At 39.5% G+C, this 16,077-nt stretch overlaps 1 protein-coding gene across 2 annotated transcripts in view; it reads left to right on the top strand.

Annotated features, from left to right (window-relative positions):
* The window catches only part of LOC120525602 (bifunctional protein GlmU-like), a 167,393-nt gene extending 151,876 nt beyond the window's left edge, over nt 1-15,517 (top strand). For both annotated transcript variants that reach the window (XR_005632982.1, XM_039748026.1), the window contains exons 2-3: nt 6,225-6,407; nt 15,173-15,517. Coding sequence is in view for 1 of the 2 variants with exons in the window: in XM_039748026.1 (XP_039603960.1) it covers nt 6,225-6,407; nt 15,173-15,424 (435 nt within the window). In the remaining variant the exon portion in view is untranslated. The remainder of the gene's footprint in view (nt 1-6,224; nt 6,408-15,172) is intronic.
* The last annotated feature ends 560 nt before the right edge of the window (nt 15,518-16,077 follow it).

The following is a 16,077-nucleotide window of genomic DNA, read 5'->3' as shown; positions in this document are numbered from 1 at the left end:
ATTGACTGGCAGATTCATGCAGAATTATTGCAGGCCTGACAGGACTAAACACATTTCTTCTTGTGTCAATGGTGTGAATTTCCCTGGAATTAAAATGCAATTTTTTTGTGAATCAAAACACCAAGTTTCACTGCAAAATAAATTTTGCACCAACCATTTTACTTGTCACTAGTTTTATTAAACTGCAGAACAAAGAACAGCATATACATTTTGACAAATACCATAATGTATATGCTTTTATACAGCATTGTGAAGGTGCTTTAAGAGATGAGTGCAACGTTAAAATTATTAATGGTGAAATATTGTGCATTTGTACAGAAATGGTAAGACATGCATATTTTGAATAGGTTCAGAATTTTTGTACTACCGCTCATTGCTGATGAAAATAAAAAATGAGGGGTGGTACGTGACTGCACGTTAATAATAGTTGATTGTATGTTATAATTACATTTCCAAAAGATTTATTAAAAATGTCCACAGTACAAAAATACACATCCCATTTCCTGCAATATCATCTTTAAGCTATCCTTTTTTGTTCTAACAGGAAGCAAAAACATAATGGTTTGCAGTTGTTAGAGTAACACACCCAAAACTAAAGTCTTGAATCAATCTATATTTACTTATGCCATTTCAAAATGTAACTAAAATAAATATGACTAAGTGTTAAACTACAAAAGTAGTTCAATCAGGAGAAGTATGTTATAGTTGCTGTTTGCACTGAAGCAATAAAAGTAATTCATTCATATGTTCTAGGGTTTTCTGACCTAGGAATTTGTCTTCTGGCATCAGTTTTTTTATTAATATTTTTTATTTTGATGTTTACAATCCCAATCCCCATCTCAAGGAATTTAATGTTATACTTATTTTCTTGATTGGAGTTCTCCTTTAATTGTTGCATTTTATTTAATATCCTTCCCTACTGAATTTTGTTTTGACAATGAAGTCCATCATTTTGTGGAATCCGTCATCATGATGTGGGTCATGGTTTCTAGGGATGTGGCTTCTAGGGTCATGACATCAAGAGATTATTGTTGAAAGTTTAAAAGATCATTTCGATGGACATTTTGTATCTTGAGATTTGGATAATGATTACTCATGATTCATGGTTAAGTTTATGTTTGTATTCTGTCATTTGAAATTATTCTGTTCCTTGACTTTGATTGTTAGTTTTGGTTAATACCACACTCCTTTCTGACTCTCTGCCCTCACTCTACCTTACTTGATTAATTCGTTCGTTACAAGGTGAAAATGGGGAGAAATACAAAGCAAAAAAAATAATTGGTTTAAATATCAAAGGGTGCCATGAAATGTTTAGGCTGCTAACCAATATGATACCAATAGGATGTAATGCACCTTCTTGGCACGGTCACCTAATTAAGTAACATATTTATTCAAGCCAAAAGAAATCGATAATTTATGTACATTGCTAATCCTAATGAATCACATCAAATGAGACACTGTGGCTTGCTTATAACAACACTGGCACTGTTGACATGAATTATTATATTATTTTTTCCTTGCTGTAAAATTAATTAAATGTAAAGGTACTTATTTGATCAAAATCAAATTACCATACATTTGTGAACCTACCGATTTCAAATAACAAACAACAGCATTCCATTACAGGGCAAGTTGCAATGCTCTCACACTGAGGAAGTTGCTAATCAAGCCTGCACATCTCTGTGAAAGCAAGTAGTGCCTTGGTCAGGGAGAACTGATTTGAAATACAAACAAATGTATAAATTATAGACTCAGCCTTCCTCTCTTTGTCAGTGCTTTGCCTGCCTCCACCCCATTTAGTCGTTCTACAGATACAGTTAATCTTGACACTTTACTCTCTTATCTTCCTACTGATTTTGAAATTTATTGGGTTTCTAGGCTCATTATTGTCACTTGAAGAAGGTACAGTGAAATTGTGCCATGAATAGTGACTGTAATTACCTTATCTCAAAACTTTTTTCTCTCTTACCTAAAAAGCCTCAGAACATATGTTTTTAACAGACAAATCAATTTAGTAAAAATTATACGCATTTTTTTAAAATACATATTTTACTTTGCTTAAGAAATTATCCCACCCTTTCAACTGCAGTGCTCATGCAAAATATAACACAGTTACTACCAAACCTTTGTGATGCTGCTTTAGCTTGTTTTCTGTCGTAGATTAGAAGCAATTTCATATCATGAGATCAAAACATACTCCTGTTCTTTTCCAGTTACACTGACTTCCTGTAACCACATGTATTCAATTTAAGCTGTGCATACTTACATACAACACACTCAATGGCTTTACCTCTTCTTATTTTTCAGCTCTTCTTTAGCCCTCCAGTATTGTTCAAAAGTCTTGTAAAAATTAAAATGAAGAGGTTTTGTAACAAAAAATGTTTCTAAACATCAAAAGATTACTGTTTTTTCATAGAAAGGTCTGATGATGACCCAAACCTTTGCCTCCTGCTCTGCTAGTACAGTACAGTACATCTCTATGGTTTTCCTATTTCTAGATCTCAAGCAGTTTATTAAAAAGAGTTCAAATCGAAGCAGATAAGCCAGTTTTAAAGTTTATTCACTCAGTATAGAATAACATTCTGTAAATTACAGTTCTTACTGTGCCAAAGACAGAAGCAAAACAAATGAATACAACAGTTCATAACTATATAACCTTTTTAGATAGCGGCTCTTCTGTGTAGAAGGTACCCATTGTGCCTGGATATGAAGTGGCTTTTTTAATCTTGCGTTGTGCTTCTGAGCTGATAGGTTTTTTATCTGGCATGATCACTGGATAAACCTGTTGGAAGGAGAAAGAAAGACTCAAAGTTGCTGGTGGACCCAATATTTACTTTAGTCTTGTGTTTCCTTACTATACCCATTGGACCAATGGAGCATCATAGTTTAGGAGCCTACTCGTTTTATATACATGCCTTGTAGCTTTGAGCCAATAGTAAACATTCACAACCTTTGTTCTTCTACCTTCTACCAGTCAGTGTTCTATTTATGGCTGGGTGCAAAAGCAAACAAGTTTTATGGCCTTTGACAGTTTTAACTTTGTTTAAGTTGTTAAGGCAAATAAAGTATCAAGTTAGTCCACGTCAAGTTTCTTTTGTGACCATTTCGGAGAGAACAAATAATTTTAGATTATTGCTTAACAGCTACAGTGAAAAATTCCTCTAGAATGCAATAAATGTTTTCCAATTTATGTTTTATCACTACAAAGACATATGAAAATATAAAACAGCACACCAAACACTTGCTCACTGTCTAATATTCCAATATCAGTCTCCATTTGCCTTGAAAATGACTCTTAGATACTGCCACTTAGTTTTATGAGAAATAATTTGTTACAAGTATCTTGGAGAACTTGCCCTAGTTCTTCTTTAAACTTTGGCTGTCTTGCTTGCTTCTGTTTCTCTTTATCCTATTCAACCATAATGAGGTTGAAATGAGGGCCATTCTGTGAAGAAGTTCTTATTCTTTTTTTTGGTGAAGGTAGTTATTTATGGCCATGGTCATGTGTTTAGGGTCATTGTCCTGTGGCATATTGAAATTGGGACATATCAGATGCCTCTCTTATGTTATTGTGTGATGGAAGGAAATCTGCTTGTGCTGCTCAGCCCCAAGGATCTCATTCATTTTGACCAGATCACCAACTCTGTTTGTAGAAGTACAGCCCCAAACATACAAGGCACCTCCGGCATCTTCACTTTTGGCTGCTGACACTAATCCACCTAGTGCTTTCCAGTTCTTCTACCGGCACATTGTCTCCTGTTTGAGCCAAAACTTTCAATTTTTGACTCAGTTCAGGGCACTTGAATTTCACCGTTCAGCACCTCAGTCAATTTGTTTTTGTACAAAGGCGAGAAATGTCTTTTTGTTGACAATTGCTCCATAAAGACCACTTCTGAAAAGACTACTCTAGACTGTAGATGAAGGTACTTGGATTCCTATGTTCTCTGTGAGCCCATCGCTGATACTGTACGTCTTCTGATTTTAAATGGATCTCAGTTAGACTTATTTCTCGAATGCTGTTCTTTCTGTTTATGGTCCTCAGTCTTTCCCATTTCCTTGTGCTGAAGTGTCAGTGATATTTCTACTTAGTAGAGACTTTGCTGATGCAGCATGACTATTATGGTTATTGTTGCTATTTTCATTCTTGTCATGGTGTAAAAATTGAAAATTTGAATTTATACTGTCACATCTGACACTGCCTCACCCCTTATCTTGGTTGTTCTTTGCTCATTTGACCTGTTTCTGTTTCAGTTAATCAGTTTGGTTGAATCACTTAATGATATTATTGATTTCTGGAATCTGTTTGTTATCTTTGTGTAGTTGTGCACTGGGCTATAAACTTACAATATCATTAAGTTTTTATTTAATGGGTGTTCTATCAATATGTTACTTTCTTTAATGAAATTAAGAAATGTATCTGCAACATTTTTCAATTTTTGGAGATTGAATGTTTGGAAATGTTGAAATTTACACTATTCTACTGACTAATACAAGTGACAAAAAACAGGCATATAAAGGTCATGAAGCATTAGACGATTTTTACATAGATTTTCAATTGTAGCCTTTATTTACATAATCTTATCGAATCAGAGAAGTCAGTCACATAATGTGACATGCCCTGTGACTCACTACAACTAGTTTTCATCTCGGCTTAACAAAATCAAACACAATGATTTTGTCTTTAGTCGTAGGGATAAGCACATGCCAACCTGTTCTTTCAGATCTGCCGGCACCATTGTTCTCTCTATTCTTGTCACAGTTGAATACTATGGGATCCATAGGTCACTACGTGTGGCTGCTTCCAAACTGTGGAACATTCTACCAAATTTATCTGTGATTGTACCAGTTTTTCCTCAAGATATATCTAGTTACCAAATATTAACACACATTTATTTTATATGCATTTCCTAATTTCCTAGTTATTTTGTTACATATAGCTCACAGTTTGCTTGTTTGTTTTAAATCTTACTGCTTAATCTCTAAATTTGTATGTTGTTATTTTCTCTCTTATTATAATTTAAAAAATCCTGGGATGAGACAAGACTTTTTAGCCTGGAACGAGACATGACTTTTTCAGAGAGATACTTTCACATCCGTGAGATGAGACTTTGTGCCAAGAAATTTAACCACGCCCAAAGAGTAGATGAAATAAAAGACAAACACCTGAGTAGATGAAAATACAGGGTAGAGCCAATCCCAGCCATAAAGAATTAAAAAATGTTGATGCAATACACCTGCAGAGTAGGTTAGAAATAATGAAAGTACTAATATTCGAAAGTTTAAAAAAAAGTGATAGTAAAGATTGCATTAGCGCAAGCAAATAGAAATTATTACTCGGTGAAATAACAGAACAATGAAAAGAGATCAAATATATTGTTCGGATTTAAACTTTAAGTCAGAGTCTTGTAGATCGTCTAACTCGTGTTGCCTTCAGGGAAGAGGAGTGTTTCTTCCCAATGAAGAGGCGTATCCATGAGAAATAAAAGATTTGTTGTTTGATGAAAGTGAAATCCACGTACGTGAGTAGCAGAAGCACGAAGTAGTTGGCACGTAGCACAGTCTGTGGGGTTTGCGAGCAGGGGGCAAAGCCCCCTAGTTTTTTTAATTATTCTATTGCGTTTGAATTTTTTTTTTCTAAAAAAAAAAATACTGCCGTTCTGTGGTCACTTTATATACATAGCAGAAGTGGTGGGACTTATATATTTACAAATCAAGGGGCTGAAATTCATTATCACTTGCAAAGATAAAAACTATTGGGTAAAAATAACAGGTTTAGTCTCTGCCACTTCTTATGTTTCCTTTAATGCCTTCTTCCTAAGAGTTAGTCTGTGTTTGCAAATCTAACAATACAAGTAATTTGTTGAGACAAGTTTTAAATCGACATATCAGCTGAACTTTATTTATTTATGCCTTCTAATTAGATTTTTAATAGTATTTGTTAGCTAGATGAGTCACAATGAACAGATAGTTATTTGTATATTGAGAGTCATTCTTGGAATTTTTAGAGTGTGACCTGTAACTTTACAGATATTTAATTAAGTGACTGCTGCATTTTGATATCCTCCTTATCTGAAGTACATATTATAAAATTGATGGAAAAGCCCTCACTCCCTCAAAACCAAGGAAAAACATACTGCTCAGCATCGTGTTGTACACAATTAGCATGTATGATGTTTAGTAACTTGATCTTACACATTCTCACTAATCCAAAACCTTCTCCCCAGGCTGGTCCCAGTGCCCTGTCTGTCTACGCCCTGCGTCTTGGCCCTGGCGAGGAAATCTTAAGCTGCCTGGTCAGATTTGTGGAGCAGAAGAAGCTGAAAGCACCATTTGTCATCACTTGTGTGGGCAGCGTCACCAAGGCAACACTTAGACTGGCAAATGCCACTGCGTTGAATACTAATGAGGTACTTGGCAAGACAGTTTGTGGTAAGGCCACTGTTGTTGTGCTCTCGGAGTCTGCTGTAGAAGTAAACAGTTGAACGGAAATCAATTAAGTGTTTCCATAGTAGTTTTCCCCCCCTCAATTTTTGGCATAGGGTCTAATCTTCAATGCCACCTTTAAAATAGAAGGAAAATCCTCTTTTAATCCTGTCTGCATTCTGCAACATGGAGACAGGATAATAGAGAGAGAGGTTTGCCACTTTTGTTCACATGCTTTGTTTTAATTCATTTTATGTTGTTTTGAAAATCTTATAAAATCTCACTGAAATGATCGCAAAGCCTCTGGAAGAGTGAGCAGCTTGATAGTCAACAACATGCATATCGATCATTTTGTAGGGCAAGTATAATCATTTTACCTCTTCTTTGATTAAACCTGAATTGTGTTCCATTTCTTTATTAATGCCTTACATCTGAACAATGCAAAGCTAAGCCGGAGCATTGTTCTACTTTAATTTCTGTAACATAACTGGTCAGTTCTGGTCTGACCTGAATGAGCTTCTGTATCTGTGCTGCATTTTAGAAACAGAACACTCATTCTTTGACTTGTTCTCAATTTAAATTTTTAACTATAGGTATTGGCCATCTTCCATACTTTTTTTTTTTTTTACAGTTTTAGTCATGGATAGTTCAGTAGTTAAGCAGTTTATTTGAATGGGTACAGCCAGTCGACGGGAAGGGGATGGGGAATTAAAAACCCACTTGAAATGAAAGCACGGTCGCAATGGCTAAGTAAGTAAACTCTCAAGGTCTGATCAAGATTGGAGCAGCCATTGTTGAATTAATGGTGGGCATACACATGTGCACAGTGTGATGGCACATATACAGTAAATAACCTACAGTACACTATATACTATCTGCATTGAAAACTTACCATTGAGAATTACTTGGCTAAAGTGGCTTTAAATAATATTATTATTAATGTACACTTATTTGATGTATTTTAGACAAAAAGTGTTAAATATTTACTAGCTCACACATGTATAAATAAACAGTTTAAATTTGTTATGAAAGTACTGAATTTAGTTTTTTTTTCATTTCATTCTTGAAATGAAATATGTGTGTGTGCTGGCAATATTGTGAACAATTTGGATATATAGGGGTATTCATAATCTGCAGAAACAAAAGATATAATATACTATACTGTAATATAATATAATATAATCCTCCCATGTTCAAACTCAGTTCACACTCACAAGTTTCAGAGCCTGTCCCTTGATGGTACACTGGATTGCTGGATCTCTGAGGCAGTATTGGTGCACACTGGGCAACTAAGTCACCCATTACAAAATTAGTTTATATTATACAGTATATAAGGTCTTTTTTAGAACATTCATAAAATTCTGAACAGATCATTCAACCCAACAAAGCTCACCAATCCTATCTGCCTAATTCCTCCAAAATTACCCAAGGTAAATTTTAAATGTCCCTAAAGTCCTACTGTCTACCACGTTTATTCCATATATCTATATAGAGGGGTGGGCAAAAGTAGGCTTACAGTTGTTTGTATGGAAAAAGGAGTGTAGGATATGATTATTATTATTACAATAGCTTTATTAACTTTATTAACTCAAACGAGTGCCACAATGGCACAGTGCACTTAGATACAATATCTTAAGTGCTCAAATTGCTTGTCTGTATATCTTTCCAATGTTTGTACAAAATTTACACTTTACATGCTTCCATTGTCATTTTAAAGTAACAGCCTGGCTCCACTTTGCTAACTCCTTTCATATTTTTAAACACGTCAGTCATGTCACCTCTTAGTCTATGTTTGCTTAAACTGAAACGGTTCAGCTCATTTCATTTTTCCTCATAACTCACTTTATAGTTATAACAGTCAATACTCTGAGTACCCAGGACTCCAGGATTTGGTTAGGTATACTATTGTTGAATAAGAACTTCAAAAATGTGATAATGTGTAATTAGAAAAAAAAATCAGGTAAGGGTATTAAAAAAAGGATAGATAATTTTTTCTTCTGTGCAGTGTTTATGGAGTCCTATGCACATTCTTAATCACTTCATGTTACAAATGGAAAAATGTGGATAATGAAGGAGGATTGGGTATGTGACATGGCAGCACTTAGGTCAGCCAATTGCATTTTGTGATTTGTGAATGATCAAAAAAATATCACATGCCATTTGGATTTAAACATGCTGTACGCTACTACAGGTTTCTGCAGTTGTTTCTTTACCCTTTTTCAAAATGAATGACATCTGTCACATTTGATCTCTTTTCATAATTTATAGTATAAGAGAAGATCACTTTGTAAATTTGTTAAAGCATGGTCCCTTTGTAGTTTATGTTTTGGAAAGATAGAGTGCTTTATACAACAGTTCTTAGAATGTGAAGCTTTGTAAGTATTTGTTTATTGCATGCACATTTGTTTTTTTTTTTAATTTTCAGATTTTCTTAAATAGAGAATTTCACAAGATTGTTATTTTTCCTTTAAAGTATAAAACATATAAAACAAATGCTTTTCTTTTTTAAAATTTAATTAAGTTCATTAATAGACCCGTTTGCTGTGCTTCTGAGATAGTACTCAACTTTCATTCCCTTGATTATGGTGAATGGCTTTGACAAAGTGCACCACCCATTGTGCTTATTGATTTTTGGATGATTTGTGATCAATGGAGTCACTTTCACATCCCCTCATTATTAGCTCAGGATTTTTTTTTCATTTGGGGAATTTGGCTGTTTGCGTTTATACTCGGTGAGGACTGAAGAGACTATTAAGCAAAACTCATTTCTGAAAGTGGGACTCCCAGTGGACTAGTGGCTAATTTAGCCATGTATGACAAGCATGGGCATGTATGAGTGGGTTGGTTGCCCATCCAGAACTGCAGTCCTGTGATGTATGAAATAGATTTAAAGAAAAAACAGAAGGATAATTGATTTTTTAATATTCACTGGATATGGACATTTGTCCTGAGTAACTGATGGGTTACATTCCTGTCCATCAAGCAATCAGAGGCTCAACAGAGTGTGCCAGGTTATGTGTCAAACATTTCATTACTGTGTTTATTCATTTATTTATCCACATAATATATATCCATCCATTTTCTGAAACCTACTTTTTTCATATTAGAGAGTTGTTGCCATCAACACGCACGAAGCAAGCACCAATTATAGATGCAGGTCCATGACCTTCACACGCATTCACAGTCACTAGTCCCCATAACCCACACGACTTTGAGGTTTGGAAGAATATTGGAGTACACAAAGAAAAATCGACTAGGGCATGTTACCTGGCGTTGCTCAGGTAAAAAGTATTTACAAATATATTCAAAATACAGTGCATCCGGAAAGTATTCACAGTGCATCACTTTTTCCACATTTTGTTATGTTACAGCCTTATTCCAAAATTGATTAAATTCATTTTTTTCCTCAGAATTCTACACACAACACCCCATAATGACAATGTGAAAAAGTTTACTTGAGGTTTTTGCAAATTTATTAAAAGTAAAAAACTGAGAAATCACATGTACATAAGTATTCATAGCCTTTGCTCAATACTTTGTCGATGCACCTTTGGCAGCAATTACAGCCTAAAGTCTTTTTGAATATGACGCCACAAGCTTGGCACACCTATCCTTGGCCAGTTTCGCCCATTCCTCTTTGCAGCACCTCTCAAGCTCCATCAGGTTGGATGGAAAGTGTCGGTGCACAGCCATTTAAAGATCTCTCCAGAGATGTTCAATCGGATTCAAGTCTGGGCTCTGGCTGGGCAATTCAAGGACATTCACAGAGTTGTCCTGAAGCCACTCCTTTGATATCTTGGCTGTGTGCTTAGGGTTGTTGTCCTGCTGAAAGATGAACCGTCGCCCCAGTCTGAGGTCAAGAGCGCTCTGGAGCAGGTTTTCATCCAGGATGTCGCTGTACATTGGTGCACTCATCTTTCCCTTTATCCTGACTAGTCTCCCAGTTCCTGCCGCTTAAAAACATCCCCACAGCATGATGCTGCCACCACCATACTTCACTGTAGGGATGGTATTGGCCTGGTGATGAGCGGTGCCTGGTTTCCTCCAAACGTGACGCCTAGCATTCACACTAAAGAGTTCAATCTTTGTCTCATCAGACCAGAGAATTTTGTTTCTCATGGTCTGAGAGTCCTTCAGGTGCCTTTTGGCAAACTCCAGGCAGGCTGCCATGTGCCTTTTACTAAGGAGTGGCTTCCGCCTGGCCACTCTACCATACAGGCCTGATTGGTGGATTGCTGCAGAGATGGTTGTCCTTCTGGAACGTTCTCCTCTCTCCACTCCAAATCATGTCCAATCAACTGAATTTACCACAGGTGGACTTCAATTAAGCTGCAGAAACATCTCAAAGATGATCAGGGGAAACAGGATGCACCTGAGCTCAATTTTGAGCTTCATGGCAAAGGCTGTGAATACTTATGTACATGTGCTTTCTCAATTTTTTTATTTTTAACAAATTTACAAAAACCTCAAGTAAACTTTTTTCACGTTGTCATTATGGGGTGTTGTGTGTAGAATTCTGAATACCATTCATCATGGACCCACCCACCATATTTCAATATAAACTCTGTAGGCAATATGACCCAACCTGGGCTGGCTTGGGGGTATGACAGTACTTCATTAAAGAAAACATTAAACATGATGGACTGGATTTGAACCCGGATTTCTTAAGTCTCTCTCAGTAGATCACACACATATATTTCATAACATTTTTCCAAACTCAAACCATACCTGCTGCCCCTGAGAGTCCAAGGCTGAAAGTGATATGTCAAAACCTTTTTGTTAAGAAGAACCTGGATGCCAAATTTTAAATTCAGTGGCTTGGAAAATAAAGCTGTGAATAAAAAGCAAACAAAGAGACTGTGCCTTTTAGATATTATTTTATACTCAATGTGTTAGCCTGTGCTGTAAAAAAGCCCGGGCTCCTAGAAACTATGGATTCTGGCACTTCAATCAATCAATCACATCGGTTGTGCATTAGCGAAAAAAAGGGTTTCTCTCTACCTGGGAGGTTTTGGTTTGCTTGCCTCGCTTGTGTATTAATGGCTAAGTGAGTTTTTCTCTTTTTTCAGCGGTTTCACTTTGGTGACAGAGTCGCTTTCTTTGAGCTTCATGCTGTAGCCTTGTACTTCCAGGTTGGACAGACAAACTCATACACTTCCAAAATTATATTATACTACCTGTACCCTGTGGCTGTGCCCACATAGTAATGAAACAGGACAGACTTTAAAAATCAATAGATATAGGCACTATATTCATGTTCAGTTCTGACAGGAGAGTGTTCCCCGCGTGGGGAGAAAAACAAATGGCCATGATATCTCTGGCAATCAGCTAACCTCTAAAACACATCAAGCTTTGATTTTTCTCTCAAAAATGTCAAACGTTACTCCTTAACAATCTGTAGATGATAATTTGGCTAAAATTTAAAAATTTGGCTCTTACATATACTGTATTAGGACTCTTTTTTTTCAGCTTGATGGCCTCTTGAACCTTAGGTGTCCACCACTGGGTTTGTGGATTGCTGCCACGAGAGGCATCGACAACCTTGCGGCCACAGCTCCGTTCTGCTGCTTTGACAATGGAGGTTCGGAACATGGCCCATTCAGACTCAATGTCCTTCGCCTCCCTCGGAATGAGGTTGAAGTTCTGCCGGAGGTGGCAGTTAAAGATCTTTCTGACCGGTTCCTCCTCCAGTCGTTCCCAGCACACCTTTATTATATGCTTGGGTCTGCCTGGTCTGTCTGGCAGCCTCTCCCACCTCATCCAGCTTACCACCAGGTGTTGATCAGTTGACAGCTCAGCCCCTCTCTTCACCTGAGTGTCCAAGACATAAGGTCGCAGATCTGATGACACGATTACAAAGTCGATCATCAAGCTGCGACCTCGGGCATCCTGGCACCAAGTGCACTTATGGACACCCTTATGCTCGAACAAGGTGTTCGTTATGGACAATCTATGACCAGAACAGAAATCCAACAACTTTACACCACGTGAGTTTAGATCAGGGAGGCCATTCCTCCCAATCACACCTCTCCAGGTTTCACTGTCGTTGCCGACATGAGCATTTAAGTATCCCAGCAGGACAATAGAGTCCCCAGGAGCTGCGCCTCGCAGCACTTCTTCCTGGGACTCCCAAGAAGGCTGGGTACTCTGAACTGTCGTTTGGCGCAGAAGCGCAAACAACAGTCTGCGAGTCCTTCCCCCAACTCGAAGGCGCAGGGAAGCAACCCTATCGTCCAATGGGGAGAACCCCAACGTGCAGGCCTTGAGCCAGGGGGCCATAAGCAAGCCCTTCTGCCACAGCAAGGCCTCGAACCAAGAAGGATGGTCCTATCGGGTCAGGTTGACCAGTGGCACTCCAGAGGCAGCTGAGGGGTACCGGCGGCCAAGCGTGTAGCGGCATCGGCTGTTGCAGAGGCAAAAACTCGGGTATGGGAGGAGTTTGGGGAAGCCATGGAAAATGACTTTCTGTTGGCACCGAGAAGGTTCTGGCAAACAGTCAGGCGCCTCAGGAGGGGAAGCGGTTCTCCACCAACACTGTGTACAGTGGAGATGGGGCCATGGTGACTTAAACTGCAGACGTTATTGACCGGTGGAAGGAATACTTTGGGGATTTTCTCAATCCCACCAGCATGTCTTCCTTAGAGGAAGCAGAGCTAGAGGACTCCAGGGGGGGCCTGTCTTTATCGGGGCCGAGGTAGTGGAGCCCCTGGGGTGGACGAGTTTCACCCTGGGTTCCTGAAGGCTCTGGATGTTGTGGGGCTGTCCTGGTTGGCACGTCTCTGCAACATTGCATGGACATCGGGGGCAGTGCCTCTGGACTGGCAAACAGGGGTGGTGGTCCCTCTTTTTAAGAAGGGTTACCGGAGGATGTGCTCCAACTATAGGGGGATAACACTCCTCAGCCTCCCCAGTAAGGTCTATTCAGGGGTGCTGGAGAAGAGAGTTTGGTCGATGGTCGAATCTCGGATTCAAGATGAACAATGTGGATTCCGTCCCGGCCATGGAACACTGGACCAGCTCTACACCTTGGCCAGGATCCTGGAGGGGGCTTGGGAGTTTTCCCAACCAGTCCACATGTGTTTTGTGGATTTGGAGAAGGCAATCCACCGTGTCCCTCCAAGTATCCTGTGGGATGTGCTCCAAGAGTACGGGGTACAAGGCTCGTCGTTATGAGCCATTCAGTCCCTGTACAGGAGGAGCAAAAGCTTGGTCCGCATTGCCGGTAATAAGTCAAACTTGTTTCCTGTTGAGGTTGGACTCCACCAGGGCTGCCCTTTGTCACCGATTCTGTTCATAAGTTTTATGGACAGAATTTCTAGCCTCAGCTAAGGAGTGGAGGGGGTCTTGTTCGGTGTTCGGTGACCTCAGAATCTCATCTCTGCTATTTGCGGATGACATGGTTCTATTGGCTTCATCGGACAGTGATCTCCAGCTCTCATTGGAGCTTTTCGCAGCCGAGTGTGAAGTGGTGGGGATGAGAGTCAGCACCTCTAAATCCGAGACCATAGTTCTTAGCCGGAAAAGGGTAGAATGCTCTCTCCGGGTTGGGAACACATTACTGCCTCGAGTGGAGGAGTTCAAGTATCTCAGGGCCTTGTTCACGAGTGAGGGAAGAATGGAGCGGGAGGTTGACAGACGGATCAGTGCGGCATCCGCAGTAATGCGGGCTCTGCAACAGCCCATCGTGGTGAAGAGAGAGCCGAGCCAAAAGGCGATTTACCAGTCAATCTACGTTCCTACCCTCACCTATGGCCACGAGCTTTGGGTAGTGACCGAAACAGCAAGATCGCGGATACAAGCGGCTGAAATGAGTTTTCTCCGCAGGGTGGCTGGACTTTTCCCTAGAGATAGGGTGAGGAGTTCAGTTATTCAGGAGAGACTCGGAGTAGAGTCGCTGCTCCTCCTCATTGAGAGAAGTCAGTTGAGGTGGTTTGGGCATCTGGTCAGGATCCCCCTGGATGCTTTCCTGGGGGGGTATTCCGGGCATGTCCCACTGGGAGAAGGCCACGGGGCAGACCCAGGACATGCTGGAGGGATTATATCTCCTGGCTGGCCTGGGAACACCTCGGGGTACCCCCAGAGGAACTGGAGTAGGTGGCTGGGGAGAGGGAGGTCTTGGCTTCCATGCATAGGCTGCTGCCCCCGCGACCCGACCTCGGATAAGCGGTGGATAATGGGTGGATGGATGGCATATACTGTATTATATTTTATTATATAATATTATATTATACATCCATCTTCTCATCCCTCTTATTCAGCGTATACTAGCACACATTGGGTTCAAAATAGGAGCAATTCCTAAACAGTGTGCTAGCCCATCACAGGGTGAAGACACACACAAACACACACATTCTTTTAACTCTGTTTAAACAAATATTTTCTTTGCTTTATTTGGAAATATTTTAAATGAGACAATTTATATTCAACAGCAGTGTATGACCTATTTTTATATATGTGTTGTAATGCTAATTACAGTTATTTACAAAGATTAAAAGTCTACAGAAAAAAAATGCCCCTGAATACACAATGTACTCGGTGCTAGTACAGGAAAAACAACTTTTCTCAATACTTAATGAACCACATGCTTCATACAGACTGCTTAATGATCATTGGAGAGTTCACCCTAGTAGACTAGTGATGTACTTTAACCATGTTCAGCTTCATGTTTTGTGTGGAAAGATTTTTATAAAGTAGGGTTCATTGTATAAATTAATTTTAATAAATAATGCATGTCTTTATTCTCTTGTAGGTGATTCATCTCAATGAAAATTGTGAGATTGTCTCCTTAGTTGGCACACTGAATGAAGAGGCTCACTTACACATCTGCCTGGCTGATAAAGATGGCAAAACTATAGGAGGACATGTGCTGGGCAATCTAGAAGTCTTCACGACTGCGGAAATAGTCATTGGTGAGGGAGATCACATCTGCTTTGCGAGGAAGATGGATGATCGTACAGGTTTTCCAGAACTTGTCGTCTCTTCCCGTTCTCTTCAGATCTAGATATTTATACCCATGTGAATTTAACTTGTATTTATTTCCTTCTTCCCTCCCTCTTTATAAAGGAGCTTTAAATAAAGAGAGTCATAGAATGCTTTCCCTGGGTGTTTTTTTATTGATTCAGGCACTTTGATCGAGTAGAGGCTAATCAATTCTTTAGTGGAAAGACTGGGGTAAAATAATTTCAGGCAAACTCTTCAAATGACTTGTCATTAATTTGCCTCTTTGCTAGCACTTGTTTGCTCAGAACGAGATGCATTTGGCTTTCTCTGTCTATTAGCAGGGTTGTGCTCTTGGGATTTTCATGGGCTGCTAAACGCGGGGAGGTGGGGGGGGGGGAATACACTGTGTTTGCTCACCCTTACAGAGTCACTTATTACCGCTAATTGGGAGGGACAGTTCAAACAAGCACAGAGGCCTGCTTGTCACAGGAGCGTGACATGGGTTTTAAGAAGCAGTCAGTGCCGGCTGCAGTGCCTGACTCTGACCCTCCTCATCCTCTACAACATCCTGGCTGGAAGCCGATCACGACATCCTGCTGAAAGTGGCGTCTTTGTCGAGGCTGAGCCATTAGCAGGCAGCAGTCTTTAAGAAGAGAGAGCAGGACAAGCCAGTGGTGATAGCAGCAGACAGACATCTAGCTGTCTGGGACACTT

This window comes from Polypterus senegalus, chromosome 3, assembly GCF_016835505.1.
Source record: "Polypterus senegalus isolate Bchr_013 chromosome 3, ASM1683550v1, whole genome shotgun sequence".
In the NCBI taxonomy this organism is placed as follows: Eukaryota; Metazoa; Chordata; class Cladistia; order Polypteriformes; family Polypteridae; genus Polypterus; species Polypterus senegalus.
Note: the sequence above shows the minus strand (reverse complement) of the source record. Positions and strands in the feature narration are given on the sequence as shown.